This window comes from Corvus hawaiiensis, chromosome 19, assembly GCF_020740725.1.
Source record: "Corvus hawaiiensis isolate bCorHaw1 chromosome 19, bCorHaw1.pri.cur, whole genome shotgun sequence".
NCBI lineage: Eukaryota > Metazoa > Chordata > Aves > Passeriformes > Corvidae > Corvus > Corvus hawaiiensis.
The window spans coordinates 11,957,840-11,979,839 of NC_063231.1; the positions used below are offsets into that span (position 1 = coordinate 11,957,840).

General features: G+C 56.2%; 1 protein-coding gene across 9 annotated transcripts in view; it reads left to right on the plus strand.

Moving 5' to 3' along the window:
* Nucleotides 1-22,000, plus strand: part of PIK3R5 (phosphoinositide-3-kinase regulatory subunit 5) — a 50,156-nt gene that overhangs the window by 5,480 nt on the left and 22,676 nt on the right. For 4 of the 9 annotated variants that reach the window (XM_048323904.1, XM_048323913.1, XM_048323910.1 and 1 more), the window contains exon 2: nucleotides 17,912-18,021. In XM_048323904.1, the coding sequence (XP_048179861.1) occupies nucleotides 17,925-18,021 (97 nt within the window). In that variant the 5' untranslated portion in view covers nucleotides 17,912-17,924. Of the gene's footprint in view, nucleotides 1-6,316; nucleotides 6,386-9,190; nucleotides 9,513-10,903; nucleotides 11,130-14,338; nucleotides 14,480-15,371; nucleotides 16,925-17,911; nucleotides 18,022-22,000 lie in introns of those variants that run through there. The other 5 variants (XM_048323905.1, XM_048323912.1, XM_048323909.1 and 2 more) reach the window with 5 other exon arrangements.

Genomic DNA, 22,000 nt, shown 5'->3' on the forward strand with positions numbered 1-22,000 from the left:
CTGTGCTGGGATGCTCCAGCCCATCCTGGGAGGACCTGGGGGCTGCAAGTTCATGTGCTGCACTCCCTGCTCCTGTGATGGGTGCCTGCCTGGGGGATGTGGGACTTGCTCTGAGGTCAGGGCTGTGCCAGCCTGGCCAGAGGCTCTTCAGAGCTGGGTTGCTCTTGGTGTCACCTTCAGATACAGTCCCTCTCCTTGGGCTGTCTCCCCATTTGGAGACTTCCTTCCTTCCCCTCACTGTGATGGGGATTCTGTGGTTGTACCACGCAGAGTGGGGCTCACACCCTCCTGTCAGATTTGGGAATCCCAGCCCCGATTGCCCTTGGCCTGAGGGCAATGGGGACCAGCCAAAAACGTCCCTGCCATCATCTGTCCTTTGTGGTGTCGCAGCCAGCGGTGCTGGGACTAAACTGAAGGGTTTGGGCAACCAAGCCAGGGACTGAAAAGGCTCCTGGGTTCCCAGCAGGGCCTCCACAATGGCAGGAAGCAACTTCTAAAGCTTCCTTTGGATACACAGGGCCTTGGGGGAAAGATTTACTTGCTTGTTTATGCGGGAAGTTAATCTATTTAGTGGGTTTGGCATTGGAGCTCACAAAAAGTCCTCAGAAATGGTCACGCTGCTCGTTTGTAGGGCTTTGTCTCTCACTTACTTTGTTTCACAGCTGGAGGAGTTAAGCAGAGGCAGAGCCAATTGAAATCTCACGTGTAAACTTGTTTTTCCAAATAGCCAGAAGGAATTAGGATCAGCTCTCCCCTCCCTCATCACCAGGGAGCTGCAGGGGGAGGGCAGTGGGGCAGGGATTGGGGTCCCCTCTGGGAGGGACCCTTGTGCTCTGTGCCACCTTGCTGGGATGGTCCCTGACCCTGTTCAGGCCGGGAGATGTTTTTGCAACAGAAAAACCCCAACAAACCCATACCCCAGCAAAACCCAAACCCCAAACAACCCTCCCTGTGAGCCAGGGTAGCAGAGTAAGGAGCCACATGACATTTGGGGGCAGGAAGTCTCGGGAAGGGTTTGGGGAGGCACAGAGAAGCGCTGGCTCAGTGGAACACAGAATGGGTGATGAGAAGTTTTCCTGGTATCGCAGTGTTGGTGTTTCCCTCGCGTTTGATGCTGTCCTGAATGTGACCGTGCCACCCACACGTGACCTGGCACACTGAAAAGGGATTTTCCCCAGGGACCACGGCCAAGGAAGCCCCACGTGCCAGCAGCTGCTGTAGGAAATGCGGGACCCAGGTCCGTGCTGAGCTCCCTCCTGATCCAGACACTTCCTTGGAGCATCTTCAGCTGCCAGGAGTTCATGGGAGGGAGCTCAGCACCTGCTCCGTGTGGGCATGGACCCCGATCCTAGGTGTCCCACAGGCTTTGGGAGGGTTTCCTGCCGAGCATGGAAACACCTGGGGTTTTACCACCTCCACCCCAGGTGAGCGGCCATGAACCCACACAGCAGGGATGTCCCCTTGCGTCCTGTTCCTGGGGGTGTTGGGAGGAATCCCTGGACGCTGTGGTGTCCTTCACTTCCTTCTCAGCAGGAACAGCTGGGGTGGCTGCTGGACTTTGGGAAACACCTTTTTTTCCTCTCTAAATTATGCACTTGCTGAATTTTTTATTTTTTCCCCCGTCTCTCCTGTGACACACAGGAACTCCTGTGCTGAGCTTCCACCTTCCCTAAGGAGCAGCCCTGGCATTTCCACCGCATCCCGCTGGTGACACCCAGCTCCTCCCAGGCTGAGACCACACCACGGCTGTCCCCAGCCTAAACCCTCTTGGGATCTCACGTGGAGCCTGGAATTGCCTGTGATGTTGAGTGGAACTTCAGCCTTGCTGTGGTGACAATGACTGGTAGAGGCTAAAATTAACTCTTGCATCATGTGGCCAGGGGTTTTCAGAATTGCTGCCAGGAACAGAAAGAGCATTTCCTCTCTGAAAACCGAGCGCGTAAAACTGGGCTGCTCTTACTCACACCAGATCGGTGTCATTTCTGTTGGCCTTGGGGTTTTTGAGGAGGAAAAGACAGGCTGCTCTTACTCTGGCTGAGTTTTGCCAAACTCACAGAGCCTTGTGAGTGGGCAGGGGTGGGGTGGGGTTGGTGATGTCCTGGGTGGCCTCTCCGTTCCTCTGCATCGCTCCAACTCCTGCTTGAACACAACTGTTGAGTGTCCTGGAGCTGCTCCTGAAGGAGCCTTGGTGGGGTGGGTGAGAGATGAATCTCCCTCCAGGAGGGTGGGAGGTGCTTGGTCAGAGGCACAGGGCAGTTGATCCCAGAATAACCTCGGGTGAGGTTTTGTGCCTGGTCCTGCAAGAGTTGATGGGGATTTTGCTCCTGGCTGAAGAGCCAATGCAACCTTGGTGTGGAAATGAGACCTGTGCTGCCCTGTCCCACACGTCCCAGGCTGTTGGTGTCCCTGGTGTTTGTTCCCAGCCTTCACATGCTCCAATAACTAAATAACGATGCCTTTATTTTCTCTAATTTGTGTTTTCTGCATTATCAGTGCTCTAATGTAGTTCATCAGTGAAATAGTCCCCCAAAACTGACCTTAAGAAGGTTTAAAGTGCCCACTTCACCTTCAAAGGTGGGAATAACTTGGAGCAGAGGTTTTAAAGTGGCGATCGTTGGACCTTCTTGGCCTGGTGGTTTATGGAGAGCTGCTCATTCCAGCCTCTGGCACGCAGATTTTACATCTGGCTTCCCAGAGGTGGAACTCTAGCAAGGAATCCCGGGGGTCTTCAGCAGACAAAATGACCTGTAAAAATGTTGGGTTCTGCTTTGTTTGGTAAGAATTGAACTTGGGCATGAAAGAATTAAAAGCTAAGCTCTGCCTGCAATTTCCATGTTCCCATTATTGCATTATCTGAGCTTCTTACAGGCTTTGAAACATTTGGTTGTGCAACTGCTGGGGAAGGAAGGAAGTGGGATTATTCCTGTTGTGCACGTGGGAAGCAGCTCAGGAGAACAAGGATGGGAGTTGTCTTGCTTAAGGATGGCCTGAAAGAGGCCTAAAAAATTCAACTTAGGCTGCCCTGAAGAGGGGTTCCAGCTGGGTGGGGTGAGCTGCCCTCCACAGCAGGTGCTCTGTGTCTGGAGATGTTAATTTGTTTAATCACCTCAGTTTTGCATAGGTAAAGTTGGAGGCAATGACTCCTGTCCCTGGATAGACCCAGAGTGACCACGGAGCTCTACAGCAGAGCAAAAAGCTCATGGGGTGCTCCAAAGCACTGCATGATTTTTTTTTTTTCATTTTACTTTGTGGCTTGGACTCCATCGTTTTTCGGGGCTCAGGATGATAATCCTGAAGTTTCTGGCCTTACTGGCACAGTGGTAAGGAACAAGACACCAGGAGTGTGGGCTGCTTTGCCTTGCGTGGTGTTGGCTGGGCAGAAGCTCACAAAGGTTTCAGGGCTGGACAAGGTCCCTTCCAACCCAAACCATTCCACGATTCTATGAACAAGCTCCTTGTGGAGCACAGCCCTCCACAGCCAGCTCTGGACAATTTAACTCAATCAAATCCTTGTCAAGATCAGTATCTCGTAGGCCAGCAATGGCAGTTTCCTTTAGCTGGTGTTGAGCGTGGACTTTAGTCCCCCAGTGGTTTTCTCCTCTCTGAGCAGCTGCACTTTGGGGAGTTTTTGGAGGGGAACTGCGTTTTCCTGCTTATTCCACTCCTCTGGTGGGGTTGTCCTGCTCAGCAGTGGTGGAACCCGAGTGATGCCTTCTCTTGGGCCATTGCTCTGGGCTCGCAGCTCGCTGTTGCCGTGGGTGCAGTGGGAAGTGTGGGAAGGCCTGTCCCAGCCCGAGCTGCTGGACGCTTCCTTGGCAGTGATTTGTACCCAGGGGGAGAGGAGAGGCTGCTCAGGGTGGGGCCAGGGTATGAGCTGCCTGAGGGAAGACCGGAATGGCTCAGAAGGTGAATCTGCCCATCTGTGTGAGCAACCAGCTTAAACCTCTCTGATCTTACCAAGCCTTTCACACAGGCAGCTCCAGCCCTCCGATTCAAGTTACCCCATCTGAAAGGCTGAGGCTGCATTGTCGGTTGAGGAGAATCAGTGGCCACTGGCACCAAATGCAGCCAAATTCTCTTTGTGGTTTATCCCAGAAGAGCAAATGTTCACCATCCCTTGTTTCTTTTTCCCCCCAAACCATCAGGGTGGACGAGGGCCTTGAGTTTCCTTCTCCACCTGCCTGTAGAGCCCCCAGTGAGTTGTGCTGTCCTTGAGGACTTGGTCCCTCTGAGAAAATCAATTTTCCTCATTTGCTGGGGGGATGGAAGCCCTCAGAGATGGCAGCTCCTGTGTGTTGTTCCCTCAGTGACTCTCAGCGAGGTGTGAATTCTGGATGTTGTGTTCTGACCTTGTGACTGTTGGGATGCTCTCCCTGCTAATTAATGCACCTGTAATTCCGGTGCTCATGGATATTCCCTCTAAAAATACCTTGAGGTGTCTCTCTGGTGATGAGCTACAGAAGGACTTGTAAGAAGTGAATGTGATAAGGCCTGAGCCACTCTTGAGCTGTGCTAGAGAAAGCTTCTGGTGATGGGGCTTGTCAAGCCCCCTTGGAGAAGGGAGGCAGGAGATCTTTCCCTCTAAATGGGGATGAGATTTCCATCGTGGCAGCAGAAATCCAGGCTTTTAGGGCTGCAAGGAAAGGAGTGATGCTTGGGTCTCATCCAGACTGGAAAACAGCCCTCATGCTGAGCAGATGGAGCAAACCCTGGCGATGGATGGTGGGAAGAGCCTTCCCTTCAGTTTTTGGCAGCAGTTGGTCAGGATGGAGCTGTTCTTGCAGCATCCAGGTGGGAAGACCCAGCTCCATGAACACACAGGGAGGAGTGGATCTCTTGGCTCCTCTGGCTCTGCTGTTCCTCAGCACCAGACGGTGCTGCCTGAAGGGGAACTGACCCCTCAGACAAGGAGAGAGGGGGCCCCAGGATTGCCTGAGCCCAGCTTACCCACGTGTGCCATCATTTAGGGGGCACAGAGTCCTTGCTTGGCCCTGGAGCTGCCCTCGGGTGTCTCTCCTCGCCCAGCCCTGCTGGGGTGTCTGACAGCCCAGCGAGCACCAGGGACAGCCTGGTTATTTCTGACCAGATCATCTGCGTGTGGGCTTTATTTCTGTATTTTCTTGCTCATGACTGTTGGGGTTCCTGGAACTGCTCACCCCAAAGCAGGGCCCTGGGCAGCCCCAGCCCCGTTGCGCAGCGTGGCCGGCGCCGTGCGTGTCCCTCGGATGTGGCAGGAGCCTGAAATCCTCCTCAGAATAGGAAAGGGTGCCACAACTTCCCCCCGGCTCCGAGCACTTCTCCTTTTGGCACAGCACACGGAAGGTGGAGTAAGAAGATCTCTGAAATTGCGGAAGTGTGGGTTGCTCTTGGAAACCTGTCCCTGGGCAGAGCCACGGCCTCGGGAGGGGATTTGTGTGGGGATGGATTCGGCTCCGGGCCTGGGGCTCCCTCCTCAGCCGGGAAGTGTTGGAATGCCAGGAGAGCCAGGGGATGGATGGGGGGCTGCAGGCCTCGCTCCGGGGAGGTGCCTTCTCCCATCCTTCCACCCTTGGGAACCGCCATCCCATGTCCTTGCTCGCCCACGGGTTGTTTTAGGTGTTGTGGAATGCTGCCGATTTCCACAGGATTATTCCCGCTTTGTGATGATTCTCCTGCGCTGCCAGAGAGGGAGAGCCCTCGCTCAAACCCGAGCTGTGCTCGTGGGGATGCTCCTGGCTGGTCCCTGGGAGCTGCCGGGGCGGGACCGAGGCCTCCAGGGTTTTGGCTGGAATTTTCTTTGACCTCATTTGATTACCGAGCCCTACGTGCTCAGCACTAGGGCAAAACATCCCAGGGAAAGCAGCTTATGCAAAAGCACCCAGAGCCAGTGCATTTCCAGAGACACAAAGGACTTCCCAAGGTCACACCACAGACCCCGAGCCTGGGAACAACTCCCAGGGCAGCTGAGGGGGGAGAGGAGGAGCAGTTTGGGACATGCTGTGGATGGAGATGGATGAGGGGGGGGTCACCTCGTCCCCGTGGGCTCTGGGGTCCCACAGCAGCACCTCCCCTCCGGGCTGGGCTGGGCACGGCACAGGGCTCCTGCTGCAGCTGCCGGGGCTTTGGGGTCTGGGGGAAGGAAGAAGGAGCATCCCCAGTGAGGGGAGCAGCCCAAACCCCCCAGCTCTGCTTCCAGCTGTTCTCCAGCTGTTCAGAGAGGGAGATGCTGGGAGGGGCTGGAGGGAAAGCTGGGAGTGTGTGAGGAGAGGAGGTGCCACCACAGGGAAGTGTCTGTGAAGGTTGGCAGTGGGGACGGACGGACTGGAGCCGTCCTGGGTGGCACAAGAGCTGCTGCAGCCCCTCTTGTGCTCTCCCCACATCTCAGGGGGTGGCCCTGACACCTTGGGTGAGTTTCCTTTTCTCCTCTCAGCTTTTCCCATCCCTTTCTCCTGCCAAGGGCACAGTGGAGCAGCAGGCCCATGGCTGGGTCCAGAGCAGAGGCTGCCACCCCAATTCTGCCGAGGAGGGATAGGAAGGGGGGACAATCCATAAATGACAGTCTGGGCTGCCAGGTGTCCCAGTGCAGAGCTGGTGTTCCTGGGAATTGGGCTTTTCCTGCTTGAGCTTTCCTGCAGGAGGACTGGATACCAAACCATGGAATATCCACACCCATACAATCCCCAGAGGTGAGGGGTTGGTGGCCCTGGTCAGGAGCCTCTGGCCAGTCCTGTGGGTGTCACTGACACCCCCCAGCATGCAGAGGGCCATGATTCAGATCAGCGGCTGCTCTGCTCCACTCAGCTGAAGTGGCCAAGCCCAGGGGATGGACATGTTTGATTTGGGGGATTTTGGAGTATTTTCAGGCTTTGCTTTGGGGTTTCTGGTGTGAGAAGCTGTGGCTCAGCCTCTGAGGCTCTCAGATTCTGCAGCTTCGTGTCTGAGAGGTTCAGCATGGAGAGCACCTCTCTGGGGATGCCTCACCTGGAACTGAGGGGTCTGGAAGTCAAGGCAAAGCCACAAGTGCCCCCTCCATCCTGTGTGACAGCGGAGGCCGTGGCAGTGCTGCTGCAGGGCCGCATCTCCAGCTCCCAGTGTCCCCAGTGTTTGTGTCGGGCTGCTTGGAGCACGTTTGGTCCCACACAGGCAGAGCAGCTCTGCCATGGTGTCACACAGTTCTTGCACTGCCTGGACACCGCTTCTTGTGTCCAGGTTGCTGCTGGAACTGCTGAACTTGTAAGATGATGCCTTCATTGGGATGGGATGGGGGCTCATGGTCTGTAGCACCCAGGGACAAATGCTGGATCCTTTGATGCAGACTTAACCCCAGATCTCTTGGGTCCCAGCAGGCAAAGCCATTCTGGCCTTCTACACAGGACTGAACCCCCTTCCCAAGCCAAAGGCAGGGGGTGAATGCGCTCAGAGCTGTCCCTGCCTCCTGCAGCCCCGAGCAGCCCTGCCAAGGCACCGTGGGCTGGGTGCCAGTGGGGACTGGTGGGACTGGTCCAACGTGGGCCCCTCAGAGCCGGGTCCTTCTCTGCCAGGTGATGCCTTGCTCTGGGGGTGAGGAGCTCCTCCGGCTTGGGGGGTATCCTAAAGCCCTGTGTTTCAAAGAGTTTGTTGGGGATTTTTTCCCTTCCCCAGCTCGAGCTGTAACCGCCGCGCTTGGGATAAGCACTTTGAAGCCTTAATTGCAATTATGAATCTTCCTCTGTTCCCAGGTCTCCCCTAATTGGCTTCCTGTGCAAACTTCCAGAGCTGGTAAAAACAAAACTGCTGGTTTTGTGAGGGAGCTGCTGGCGTGAGAGTCCCGAGCCCAAATAAAGCCGGGCTCAGCCGGGCCCTGTGCGCTGCTGTGCCCAGATGCTCACAAGGGTGGCATTATATCAGACCTAAGCTGATTTACATGCTTGCATTTGCAAAGTGCTAATCTAGTGGGATTTTTTTTTTCTTTCCCCCTCCTCTCTTTTTCTTTTCAGCCCCCTCTAATCTCCTGCTCTCCCTGCCAGGTTCCCAGCTCCTTTGGCTGGAATAGGCCCCAGCTAAATCCTTTATCTGTCTGTTTGGCAGCCCTGGGTGCAGTAGTTAGCAAACGAGTGACACTTTTCCTGGCTCATTAATTAGATTTACTGAGCTGAGTGCTCGCTGCAGCAGCAAGAGTCTGGACAAGGCAGTTCTGTATTTTGTTTCTTAGAAATTTGGGGTCTAAAAAAAAAACGCACTTCCAATGCAGTTCTGGTCCCAGTGGCCAAATCCACAGCTCCCCTGCTTGCACTGCTGCTGGGAACACGTGGTTTTCTCGTGTGCAGCTTTATTTCTGCAATTTGCTGCTGCATGGGCACTTCTGGCTGTGTGTCATTGTTTTGCTGCCCAGAAAGTTTGAGGACGGGTGGCTGGGTCCTGTGTTGGGTGCCCGTGGCAGGATGTCTTGGTTAAGGCAAGTGGTTCTTGTGGGTTAGAAATAACCTCGGTGAAGTATTGGGATGTTTTTATCTGTTATAAAAATGCTTTTCAGCATGTCCTGCTCTGCCAGCTTTGCATGCCAGGTTTATAAATGGGATTGGGAAGGTTACAGTAGGAGATAAAAGTGAGAGGATGGAAGAAAATTCTGGTTCAGCTTTACCTGAGGGACTGTGCTGAGCAGGAGCCTCTGCCCCTCCTGTTGGAGGGGAAACTGAGGCACGGAGAGGTCTCACCAAACTCTGGGCTTTGATTGTGGACTCGTGGCTGGAAGCACTGGACACCACCAGCTTGTGTTGGGTTTGCCTGGGGGCTGAGCAGTCTGGGAGGGTGACGAGTGTTGGGGCCTTGTCACCCCCTGGGACACCCTGGGGATGCTCCTGGTGCTGCTGGGTTCCAGCTCGAGCTGGGGAAGGGAAAATCCCCAACAGACTCTGTGAAACAGGGAGCTTTAGGATACCCCCCAAGCTGGGAGAACACCAGGCTGCTGCACGAGCCCAGCCAACCGCGGGCAAGTCCCTAATTTCGGTTTTAGGCGTTTATGCCACCAAAGTGCCTCGCACACGAGGAGCTCGAACACCGCCCGTCAGGGTGTGCGGAGACAGAGCTGCCGCAGTTCCTGGAAGGAGTTTTGCAGGCGCAGAGCTGGGGGAGGAGAGCTGAGGTATCTGCGAGATGTCACAGAGCTGTGACCAGAAGCACTTTGCACTTCACCCCCGTGAGAGGTGCCCTCCCCGAGCAGCAGCGGCTGCTCCTCCGCCGCGGACCCACCGCCGGCACAGGCGAGCTGCCGCTAATTGGCTGCGCCGAAAGGCACAGGGGCCAGGCCGCTTAATTAGCCGGGTCTTTATACCTCCTCTGTTAATTTGGAGAGTGCGGGATATTCCCGGAGGGAGCTGGGCTTCCCGGGAGGGGACCCCCCATCAGCTCACGGCGTCTTTTGATCCCTGCCGGGGGCGAGCCGGGAGCTGCGGCTGGGAGCCGCCAGCCTGAACTCCGGCAAATAACCCCGCAGCTATTTGGAGTGAACATTTTGGAGTTTAAAAGCACGGAAATAACTTGAGGTCTCCCCGGAGGTAAGTGAGAAGGGGAATAAGTTGCTGCCAGCCCGGGAGCGCTGAGGTGGGAAGTCGGGATCTGTCCCGAGCCTCCCTCTGTGCTGGCAGAGTGATCTCACCTGGCTCAACCTGTGCTGTTTCTACTTTTAGAAAATTAAAGAAAGACAGTCCAGGCACAGAAATATCCCCGAGTGTGCAGCTGAACCCAGGTGTGACCTGAGCTGTGAGTGCTGCAGGTTGAAATAGAAAAGGTGGAGAAGCTGAGAAAAGCACAGGATAATTGTGGTGACTGGATTTTACAGCAGCTCTGAGGGGGAAATGCTCAGCGTTTAGGGTGCCCTCGGGATCACAGAATCCCAGGATGGGCCAGGCTGGAAGGGATCCCAGGGGCCCAGCTCCAGCAGGGCCATCCCAGAGCTCAGGGCACAGGATGGTGTCCAGGCAGCTCTGGAATATCCCCCGGGAGGACACTCCAGCCCTCTCTGGTCTCTGCTCAGGGCTGGGCACTGCCTGGGGCAGAAGTTCTGCCTCGTGTGCAGGGGAATTGCTGGGAAGGTCCCCCCTCTGACCCAGGTGTTTCACCTGCCCTTACATGGGGTTAAAGCCTTGTTCCCGATCCCAGGAAGCCCCCAGTGTTTCCATAGGGAGCAGAAATGAGTGGTAGTGACTGGGGAGTCCTGGAGACACAGGAGCACAGTCAGAGTCTGGGGCTTTGGCTGTCTCAGGGATGCTGCAGGAGGGCAAACCAGCACAGGAGCATCCTTGGGGGCAGCTTCCCACGCGGGTACCACTGGTCCCAGGGAGAGCTGGCCAGCTGGGGGCTTGCTCTTTGCCGTGGGAATCCAAACTAGTGTGAGGAGCAAAATGTCTCCTTTGATCAGGAATGAGAAGTTTCATTTTTTTCTGGCTTGATTTTTGCTTTTTGAATCACAGTCAGGTGACGGCAAACGCTGTTTTGAAATGATGAGTTGCAAGGTTTTGTTCTGAGTCCTTGAAACCCCCTCTCTCCAGGTCTCTCCTTGTGCACCCTCTGGGCAGATGCATCTTGTTGGAATCCTCTCCATCCACTGAGGAATTCCCTCACCTCAGAGCAGTTTCTGTTATTTTGTTCTTTTTGCTGAGTCTCTTGCAGCCCTGGTTTTGCTCCTCCTGTGATTCAGTTTGCTGCTTTGGTTGAACCCTGGGGACAACTTAATCCTAAATTTCAGGTCAAGCATCTCCATTATCATCAAGGCTGCTCCTGAGGCTGCCTCCTGTGCTGACCTGCAGGAGGGACGTGGCAAAGGTGGCCCCTTGGCAGCTGGTCCGTGATGCTGGGAGCCCCCACGGGCTCGTTTCACCCTGGGAGTGCTGCGAGTGCTGCTGCTGACGCTACAGCAACATCTCTGTGACTTATCAGCTCGGGGACAGCAGATCCCTGAGCGAAGGACAGCTGAGGTGGGCAGTGCTGGGACCCTGCTCCTGACATGTTGCATTTTTTTCTTTCAGTGGAGCCTTTATCTCCAAATCTCCCAAACAAAGGCGGTTACACTTTGGAGCTGTTGATGTTTGCTTGCCCGTCTTGGGTTTATTTTTTTGGCATTCACAGAGCCTTCACCTCCCGAGCCCAGCCTTAAGCTCCGGCTGCTAATGCAGGTAATCTTGGGGCTGGGACTTGGGAAATCCCATTAAATAACTCCCCTTTGCAGCGACACCAGGGCTTGGATGGAAGGCTTAGAGTGGGGCTGACTTGTCTTAGGCTTTTCTGAGCCTCCTGCGGGTTTCCTGCTCTGATCCCGGAGCCGGCGCTGCTCGGAGCCGGCTGAGCGGGGCCAGGCTGTGCCGGGAGGGGCTGGGGCGATAAAACCACTCGTGGTTGGCGAGCAGAGCGCTGCCGCCGCGGGCTCCGCTGCCCTCCCACCGCGGGTTCGCTGCTGAGCCCCGGAGCCTGTCCCGGCTGCGGCTCCGCAGAGGGGTCGCAGCTCAGGGCGGTCCCACACCAGGGCCACCCCTCCCCTGGCTGTGCTCAGGGCGGGGGATTTGGGCGGTTTTGGGTGGCGTTGCTCGGGGTTACGCGATGCTGAGCGCTGCCGGTGTCACACGTGCGGTTGTTTTGTCCCTCTCTCCGTCCCCTCCCCGGGTCTTGCTGCCTCAGATCTCGCTGGGCTCGCCCTCCCCTGCGAGCGAAGAACCGGAGGGACCCTGAGCAAGAAAAACCAGTCCTGCCTGGTCTGGGGAGAGGCTGTGTCTGGATTTGGGATCTTGCCTCTGCCTGGCACCCAGGGCACACAGCTGTCCCCACCTCCAGGTTTTAGCTGGGGTTTGATCCCTCAGGGCTGGGTTTGCTGGTGAAGACAAAGGATTGGACACAGCTGATGACCAGAGGCCGCTCATTTCAGGCAGACGGCAGAGCACTTCCCTTATTTCTGCCTCTCCTGGATGTTATTTTCCCCTTTGCTTAGATGATGCTCCATCCTTCTCTTGCAGAGTGTTTTTAAGCTCCTTCCTAAGCTGGAGACCTTCCCCGTCTGACTGCAGATCTTTCTTTCTGCCACATCCTGGTGCTCTGTGGCCGTGGTCAGCTCGACAGCCGGAGCAGCACAGAACTGACCACCCAGACGTGCAGTTGTTAGGTCAGGCTTCACTTCCCTGCTGTCTGACAGGGATCTGGCCGTGCCCTGGCCGTGGACTGACCGTGGCCACCGTTGTGCCTTCCCACAGAGCCATCTGCTTCTGGGCATGGGAACTCTGAGCTAATTTGGGCTTCTTTGTGCAAAGCAGCATCTCAGGGCTTAGATCTGTGGCTGGGCTCCTCCACTGCAGCTCTGCCACGAGCTGGGGGATGTTGGGGATGTTGCATTTGGTGGAGAAGGACAGGCAGGGCACAGTGCCCATGGTGGGTATCCCCCACAGGGGCTGAGCAGCCCCAGGTCCGTGGCTCACAGAGCTGTGTGACTGTAGCTGGTGGCAGTTTGGATGAATCACAGCTCACCTTTCAGTTCCTCGGGCTGCGCTCTGCCCCCCTTCCTGCACTGCTGCCAAGGACAGCCCCAGCCCCAGGGGTTGGGCACTGTGCGTGCCCAGCTGGCACCTGGGGGAGCAGGAATCCAACTCTGGGTGTAAAACCTGGGTGCTGCTTGGCCCCTGTTGAGTCACGTTCTGGAAGAGCTGTTTGACACTCACAGGACTCCGAAACTGCTCTTGCACGTTGGGTGCTTTCCCTGCCCCGTGCTGGGAGCCTCTCCTCCAGCCCAGTTCTCAGAGCCAGCGAGAACAGGGAGGGATCTCTGGCTCTGAGGGAGCTCTGCACTTGTGGCTCTTTGAGATCTCTCAATTCTCGCATTTTTGGTGTAAATGAGGCTTTGCAGCTCAGAAGGGCTGCTGGGGCAGGGCTTGGTCCTGTTCTTTCTCTCTGGGAGCTGCCAGGCTGGTACCTCTCCTCTTCCCAAAACGCCATTTCCCACTCATAAATGAGGATTTAGGTTCCTCCTGTGAGCAGTGGGATGTCCTGTGTCATTCCTGCCCCTCAGCACCGTTATCCCACAGGCACAGGTGCTCTTGTTCTTCCAGAAGCAGATTTTCTTCTTGTGCCAGGACTTTTAGCTTCTGCTGTGAGATGAAATCAGTGCCTAAACCTCTCTTTCCCATTTCCCTTCCAAGCACGGCAGTTTGCTCAGAATCCTGCATTATGTGCCAATCTCAGAGCAGTTTTAAGGTTGATATATGTATTTATATCATATATATGATTCATAAGGTTCATATCTCGCCTTGTTGCTCATCTATTCCATCACAGCTTTCTACATGTGCATGTCAAGCTGTCCCAGAGTTGGGGACCAATTGCTGTGAAAATCTTCCTTTCAGAGCTGTCCAAGTCATTTGGCTCCTCACTTTATGGACAAGCAAAGGGGAAGTCCCATGGGGTGTCCAGGCACTGCTCTGATTGACTCCCGAAGAAATCAGACCTTGGGACAATTTTTTCTGTCCTAGTCCTTGCTCTTGGGTGTCTGTCACCACCTGGGAGCAGGAGTGATGCTCCCAGCAAGCCAACGCTGCTTGGATAGGTGAGGTGGGTGCAGGTGGATCTGCAGAGGTGGGAGCGGTGACACATCCGTGGATTTCCCTTGTGTTCCCCTCTGTGGCCTCGTCAGGGGCTGCTTTCAGTCAGTTTGTCCCTGGTCAGGATTCAGGGCTTGGTCTGGGTTTTGGGAGTGACTTTCTGCGTTCCTTCTCTGCTGCCTCCTCCCTGTTGGCTCAGGGCGTGGGGACTCCCTGGGGGTGAGGGTTTGCAACCCAAGGAGAGGCTGTCCCTCCCGGTCCCTGCTATGGCTCGGTGCGTCCTTATCCGCAGCGTCACAGCAGCCTCTGCCCCCGCTCAGCGGGACAGGAACCCGGCCCTATAAGGAGCCGTGCGGTGCTGGGGGTTGGCATGGCACAGCCTCCTCTGCAGGCACCCCGGGAGGATGTTTGTCAAACCAGCTGCTCCTGGATCATCTGATACCCTGCCTTGGTGTGGTTTGAGCGAGCACCTTATCGCCCTCATCTCCCGCTCTGTGCAGAGCTCTCACTCGGCTGATAAACACCCCGAGGCTGAAGATTTTCTTGAAAATCGCAGCTTTCTCCCCGCACTGCCCCGTGTTCTACAAAGTCTTCCTCCAGCTGCTCCCTCCCTCGCTCCGGGTTTCTATCTTTGGTTCCTGTATGAGGTGGAGGTGCAGGGGAGGCAGTAAAATCTTGCAAGCAAAGAGTTGAAACCCAAGATTTTCCTCTGTAGTCTAAGAAAAACGTGGTTTCACTGGAGGAGCAGGTACCAGGCGTGTGCTGCTCCACTGCCTGGCACAGCTCCGAATCCAGCTCTTCCTCTGCAGCGAGGACGCATCTCCCAAAGCTCCTCTGCTGCCCCTTTGGAGGATGAACTGGAGGAGGCAGGAAGCTGAGGTGGAGCTCGAAGGAGGTGATGACCCTGCTGGGGAGCTCGTGTGAGGATCTCGCCTTGAAAAGAGCTCTGGGTAGGATCCTTTTGCTTTAAACCAAATTTAGGGATTTTCCTTCTGGCGCAGCATCAGCCCAAGCTCCTGTTTCCTTCAGCCTCATCAGGCCTCTCGTTCTGATCCCCCCAGTGCCCAAAGCCCTCCAGCAGCATCGATCCAGGTGCTGAGCCGCGTCCTGGCACCAACCCAGTTGAGGCATCTCTGTCCCTCCACCCGCTGCCGCTGTCCCCAAACCTGGGCAGTGCGTTCAGAGCTGCTCCTGAGGGCCAAGGGCCTTGTTTTTCCTCTGCTGTTTCCTGCCCAGAATGCTCAGCCTCAGAACAATCAGGGCAGGAAAGGGCGTTGTCCCATCCCCGAGGGTACCTGGGGGCTTCCCCCAGCGCCGGTGGAGCGGTGGCTGCTTCCCCGCTGCAGGATCCCCCCTGGAAAGGTCTTTGCCAGGTCCTTTCCTGCCCCCGGCATCTCAGGGAGATGTTGCTGGGATTTGCTGTCCTGGGAGGAGAAATCTCAGCTTGTTTCAGGTCTGCCTGGGTTTGCTCACCTGGAGGAGTGGATTTTGGAGCGTTTGCTGCCTGGGGTGGTGCCTCCCCAGGGCATCGTGGTGGAGCCCCCCAGGCTCCAGGGATTTGCTCCAGGGGGGGTGGGAGGTGTCCTGGGAGGGGGGTCTGAGCCTCTTCACCCCTTGATTTCGGAACACCCACTTTGGACTTGATCTTGGAGCCCTTCCCTCTGTTCCAACCTCCCGGGGGCTGTCCTGGGCTCCAGCACTGCAGAAGGAGCTCCGAGAAGTCCTTTGAGTGTTGAGGATGGGACTCAGGTGCACCTCAATACAAGCACAGGGTTTTTCCTTGCTGGAAAGGCAGCTCTGAGCCCTGTCCCAGGCGTGTCAGAGCTGCTGATGTCACCTTGGCTGCTGAGGGACCTTCTGCTCCTGGGCGTGGAGCAGATCCTGAGCAGGAGAAAAGCCCTGGGAGGGAAGGGTTCCAGGGCACTGAGGGCAGCTGGGGGAACCCCAGTGGGTCCCAGCGGAGTGGAAAGTCCCCGTCAGGGAGCTGTGGTACCCCAAGGGCTTCCCGTGACCTCCGGTGCCTTCCCAGCTCAGCAGGAAAAGACGTGTTTTTGTTGGTAACTTTTTTTCATACTATTTAAAAACTTTTTTTTTTTTTTACACAAACTTTTTGCCTCAAGCACAACAAGGGAAAATGTAAAACCAGTGATCAGCAAGTTCCCACTTCCCACCAAGGGGTAAATGTTTACCAGTTTGGTGTTAATTAACAGAAATATTTAATTCGTCTGATCACCTTTGTGACTGTGACCCACAGAGATGAATGAGGTTTAACTAAGCAATCTTGGATGGAAATTCCCCAGGGATCTGGCACCCGTGCAAGGACAGTTGCACAAATGATCTTAGGATACTTCCCAAGCTGAGCTTTGGTGTGCTGGGCCTTTTCTCGCTCACTTTAATCAGTGCTTTTTTGGAAAATGATTATAAATTAATTATTGTAAATTGCCCTTTTGGGCACTCACAACTTCAGAGGGGATGGGTTCAACCTTGCCCCGAGCCCTGACATTGGGAATTGTTGGGCATCTGTTGAAAATGGGACAAAACCTTGAGGCTTTGGGTTTCTCTCAGGACATGGGGCTCTTAAAACCAGCTGTTGTCCCTGCTCTGTGGAGAGAGCTGTGCCACCACTGGGGCGATGTCACGTGAAGGTGCTCAGCACCCTCATAAAAAACACAGCATTTTCCAAACCCTTGACCTCAGCACTTGTTTTCCTTGGTGTTCTCGAGATGCTTAACAAGGGCTCCTGAAGGTCAGATTATGTTCTCCAGAACTGTCCCCTGCCCTGTCATCGTGCTCAGCGTGGGTGGCAAGGACAGGGGACAGCTGGGGGAAGACGCAGCAGGAAAGGTTGCAGGGTTTCTGCTCGGCTGTGGTGGACAAAGAGAGGCCTTTCCCACGGAAAATGCTTCCATAAGCACTGCCCTGGGAGAGGAGGTTTAGGTTCACGTGTGGTCCATGGCACAGCAGGAAAAAACCACCCAAAGAGCACGTTTTGTGGTCTGAAAGTTATGGTGATATCTTGGGTGTATTTTATTTTAAACTCCCTGCCTGTTGTGTGCTGAGACACGGGGGAAGGGATGGTGGGCTTGGTGTGGGGTGAGGAGCCCGTTCCCCTCTGAGGACCAAGCTGTGCCGAAACCGAGCTGTTTTTTGAGCTGAGTGTTGCAAAGGTGCCTGTGAGTCACTCTGGGCTCTTGCTCACCCCTTTCTCCTGCCACAAGCACGACTGAGGTGCTGGGCTGCGATTTCCCCGCTCCTTCGCGCGGCTCCAGAACGTTCCTCGCGTTCCTCAGATGAAAGTCCTGGTGCAGAGCCCAATTCCAGGCTTTGGCAGGGGCCCACGAGAGGAGGAGCCCATGAGCCTCTCTGGGGTGAAGGGGAGCGCGTGCACCGAGCAGGTCAGTGGTGCTCAGGGCGTGTTTGCTGTCACCTCCGGGGAGCTGCTGGTGGATCCAGTGCAGGGGCAGGGCTGGAGGTGGCTCCCTGTGTTCTCAGGGAGCTCCAGCAGCCAGGCACAGCACTCCTGAGCCCTTCTGGGGGAGTTGCTGGCAATGCAGGGTGGGTGGAGGTGGCTGTGCTGAGTGCCATGGCAGGGAGGGCTGTGGAGCCTCTGCCGGAGTCACAGCGGCTCCTGCTGTGGGTGGGTGGGGCTGTGATGGGCACAGCCACTGCTGGGTGCTGGCGCCAAATGTTGGCCAAGTGAGCAGAGAACTGAGCATTCTGGGGTGGCTTTGGGAATTATGTGGGTGTGTGGCAGAGGTGCTGTGCAGGGTGAAAGCAAAGGCTGCCTCGCAGGTGGTTTTGTACCATTGGCAGCTTTTATTGCTTCTTCCTGGATCGTTTTTGTGCATTTGTGTTGCTTCTAAATGAGAGGCAAAGAGTCTGTGGGATGGACCCACGCCTGTGCTTTGGGACAGGGGGACAGCTGCCCCAGGACTGCAGGGGAGGAGGGAATGTCCACCTGGTCACCTCTGATTGCTCAGATCAGGAACAGCGGAGCAGTGACCCTGGGAAGCAGCTCTAATGTTCCTGCTGTCCCAGGCAGATGGATACGGGTTGGGTGGGATAAACCCTTCCTCCCCTGCCCGGGCTCTGCCAGCCAAGGTTCAGGTTGCACCCTGGGCCCTGTAGGAGAGGTGGGATGTGACAGAGCTGCAATCACAATTTCACAATGTCCTCGCTGGGCTCACGTCCCCTCGGTGTTTCCCACCATTGCCACAGGGGCACGTGGACCTTTCCTTTGTGTCGGCTGTGTGGCAGCAAGGGGACAGTTCTGGAGCCTTCCCTGGCCACTTGGGGTGGGTTTGTGACCATCACCAGTGGACATTGGAGCCATCAAGGGCAATCCTTTATTGACTCTCCTCCTTCTTTCCTCTTTGATTCAGGAGATGAATTAAAATGCAGCACACCACGTGCACGGAGGACAGGATCTACCACGCACTGGAAAGGTGTCTCCACGGGCTTAGCAGGGACGCTGTGTCCAGCAGATGGGCTGGTAGGTGACCTGTTAACCACGGACTTCTCTCTCTGTGATCCACCAGGGCCCCTGGTAGGGTGTCCCACCCAGGACTCTCTCTGGGTAAGAGGGAACTGCTGGTGCTGCTGGAGGCTTTACAGAGTCACAGGTAGCCTCCAACCTGGTCGGTCTTCCCGGACATTTTGCTGGAATAGGAAGATGTCCCAAGACCCCAAACAGGTCATGTCAGGTCTGACCCGTGTAAGGACTCAGCAGGGCAGTCGTGAGTGTGCTGCCAGCTGTCCCTGAGTGAGCTGGGAGCGGAGAAGGCTTTGTTCAACAGAGGAGAGGCTCCTTTGTGCAATCAGCCAGCCCTGCCTCGATGCTCGGGCCCCCAGGCCAGGGGTGTGCTCTGTGCTGCATTGTCACACACGGCACAGAGATGTTGTTATCAGTTTAACCCTGGCTCAGATACTGTGCTGGCCATAAAGAGCTGAGCCTTGGTCAGGGGGCTGTGAAGGGATTGGGGCTGACGTGGTGAGGGCAGAGCAGCAACGAGCAGAAATAATTTTTGAATGTCGTTTTGACCTTTCTGCCTCATAGCTGTGTCTGTGAGCTGTGACTGAATCCCTGCCAAACCCTCTTGTGGATGAAGGAATTGGGGGCTGTCAGACTCTGATCCCTTTTTTGTCTGTCAGTTCTTTCAAACCTTCCTGCTTTTCTTTTTCCCTACAAGTCAACAAAGAGTGGCAGACAGGGTCCCACCTGCTGCCAAATCCCAGAGGAGTCCCTTTGCCATGCCCTCACGCACCGGAGCGATGCCACCTCCACGCTGTAGCATCACCTCAGGGCTTGGTTCGGGCAGTTCTGCCCAAGGTTCCTGTGTCCTTTTCTTCTTGCCCGCTCTGGGAAGCGGGCCCTGAAGTGTGACCCACATTCCTGGTTCCTGGAAGCGCGGCCTCGTGCTTGGCACGGTGACAGCGCGTGGCCAGAGGAGCCCCTGTGGCCAAGCAGGTCACTGTGTGCCCAGAGCTCACCTCTCCTGCAATTACCAGCAATCAGTTCCCGTGTCACTCACAGCTCTAATCCCAGCCCCTCAGCGCTGCTCTTTGGGATGGGGAAGCCTTTAAACAACGACTTCATCATTTTTCTGGCTCATTAGCAAAGATTGGGGTGTGCAGGGCAGGGGTCGGGGCTGGGGGCTCTGCTGGGGGCAGCTGTGCTGAGTCCCAGTGAGTCCCATCCCATCCCCAGTGATTCCCTCTGGCTCCCAGGCCCCTTCCTGTGGCTCTCGTGGGCTTTGGCAGAGGGACCTGGCGTTCCTGGGAGAATTTCGGGCGTTTTGCACCTCAAAAGTCTCCCTTTCATCCAAAGGGTTTGTGCTGCCGCCAGGAATGTCCAGCGTGCCCTGGGTGGGTGTTGGTGGCTTTGCTGTGCCCCAGCCCAGGTGCTGCTGCTGGGGACCCCCAGGGACCCCCCCAGTGCCCTCCCCAGGGGCTGTCCCTCCTTTCCCCTGCTGGCTCTGAGGAGCTGCTCTCCCCATCGTGCCCCGTGCTGCCAGAGTGGGGAGTGTTTGGTGGCTGTGGTGACACGAGGGATGCAGGGAGAGCAGAGCACAGTGCCCACAGCCCAGAGCTGCCCCCTCCTGCCTTTCAAAACCAGAGCAGAGATGTTGCTGCATCCCCCCCAAGCCACAAGTGACAGTTTCATTATTGCTGTCCTGTGTCAGGCCCAGGCTGTTGTTTGTGGCAGGGCTGATCCTCACAAGTCAGTGAATCCTTTCATCGTGCTCTTGGCTGGGCTGGAACCTTCACCTTCCTCGTTTTTCACTTCTATTTCCCAGTTTCTTTGCTTTCCCCTCCTCTTTTACCCTTTCCATGCACCAAGATAACACACACCACTCACAGCTTTTTAGGCTGAGACCTTGCTGAATTTTGTTCATTCTTAAATTATTTAAAGCTTTATTTGTCTGTGCTGACTTCACACGAGGTTGCTCCAGAGAAGGTGAGTAATCATTTCTGACGTGTTGCTCCCCCCTGCGTAAGGGATGAGGAGCTGAGGGCTATGAAGTCAGCAAGGAGGAGCTGTGAGGGTTTGGCCATCCCGGAATTACACCCTGGATGAGGCCCTGGCCAGCTCTGGGGGGTAAATAGAAAACCTTTCTGCAGAATTTATTGGAGGAACCAAATAAAAGCGAAGGAACCTCCTCAGGGCTGGCCTTGCTTTGAGCTGCAGGAGAGAGACCGTGGGCAAATTAGAGTGTGAAAAGCAAGAAAAATGTTTTATTTCTTGCTGGGGAGCAGAAAAACAAAAAGAGGAGTTTTTGGTGAAGGAGAGCCCTGGGCTTGGCTCTGGTGGTGCTGGGGATGCCATGCTGTGGAGTCAGAGGTGGGAGAGGGGCCTGAGGATCCTGGTGGATGGGAGCTGCTGGAGAGGCTGGAGGGCACCCAGCGCCTGGAATGTCCCAGGGGTGGAGTGGAGGGCACCCAGTGCCTGGAATGTCCCAGGGGTGGAAGGAGACGCTGTGTCTCTCCCACAGGGATCAGAGAGGATGGAGGATGCTGGTGAGGGAGGGTGGTGAAGGTCACAGGTGATCTGGAGGAGCAGCGGCCCATGGCCAGTCCCACCTGGGGCCCAGGGGTTGACTCTGCTCAGCTCTGGTGAAGAGAAGCTCAAGGTCCTGGCAGTCCTCTAAACACCCTCCCAGGGAAGGAGCAGGATCTGGTGTGGGGCCCTTCTGGCTTAGTCACTGAGCAATGTCTGAAACTCTTCCCGGAATCCCAGCATATTCCGAGTTGGAAGGGACCCACCAGGACCAGCCAGTCCAGCTCCTCAGTGAATGGCTCCCACAGGGATTGAAGCACAGCCTGGATGGTTTTGGCTCTGACCAGCTGAGCTCAGGGTCCTGCAGCTCTGGGTGCACAACATGCACAAGGTTCCTGGTTACTAAATCTGGCAGATTTTACCCTTTCTGCTGCTTTCTCCAGGCTTGTGCTGGGTTTTCCTGCTGAAATCTCTGCCCAGGCTGGGTGGAAGTGCCGGGAGGTGCCCTGTGCTGGACATCCCTACCCACCTTCCCTGTCTCATGGATTGCTGTGCTTCCCAAGGGATGCTGTGGCTGCCAGGCTTGGGCTGTCCCTGTCCTTGGGCACCCCCGGCCCCTCTGTGCCAACTGCCCCGAGCTGGCCCTTCCTCTGGGCAGTCCCTGGGAGGAACCACCTCCCTCTGTGAGGAAGTGGTGGCAGCAGGTCTGGGGGAGGTGGAAGCGGAGCCTTCTGCTTTCCACCCACCCCGGGCTGTGTCACTCTGACGGCACCAGGAGCCCGTGCGCGGCTCAGCGCCGTGGGCGAGGGCAGCTCAGGAGGTGCCGTTTCTGCTCCAGCGCTGCTGGATTTCCGACTTGACAGCTGCCCGCTCTGAGGGGAAATGCCACCCCCTGAGGCCAGGAAGGAGCTGGTGTGGGAGGAGGAGGAGGAAGAAGGCATCTTGGGGCACTTCTCAGAAAAGAAATGGCAAAGCCTCATCCTTCCGAGGCCGCCCACGGGGCTGCTGTGCCCGGTCTTGGCATCTTTGGTGCTGATAACGATCGAAGCCGAGCCCAGGCTCCCTGTGCCCGGCACCCGCTGCCTGCTCAGGGCTTTGCTGTGTTCTGCTCCCAAAGGGGGGTTTTCCTTTGGCTCGGCAGAGGCTTTGCTGGGGCTTTGCCCTCCCGAAGGAGGGGTTTCTGTGGGTCACTGTCATGCTGGGTTCAGTCGAGTCGTTCTCTATGGGGTGCTGGGATAAGCTCAGCGTAGTCCTGCCTTTGCCCCAGCCCCACATGTCCCCCAGCTGGGGACAGGGTGTTCCCTGGGCTGCCTGTGCTGCTGGCAGATAAACCTGACTCGTTCTCTATCTTAAGGAAAAATAACTGGCGCTGGGTGGCTGCTTTGGTGGAGCACAGCCCGATGGATGAGCACTGAGGGCAGCAGCTCCTCAGTGTGGGGCTTCCACCGCCCTGCTGGGAGTCTCCTGGGCCTCT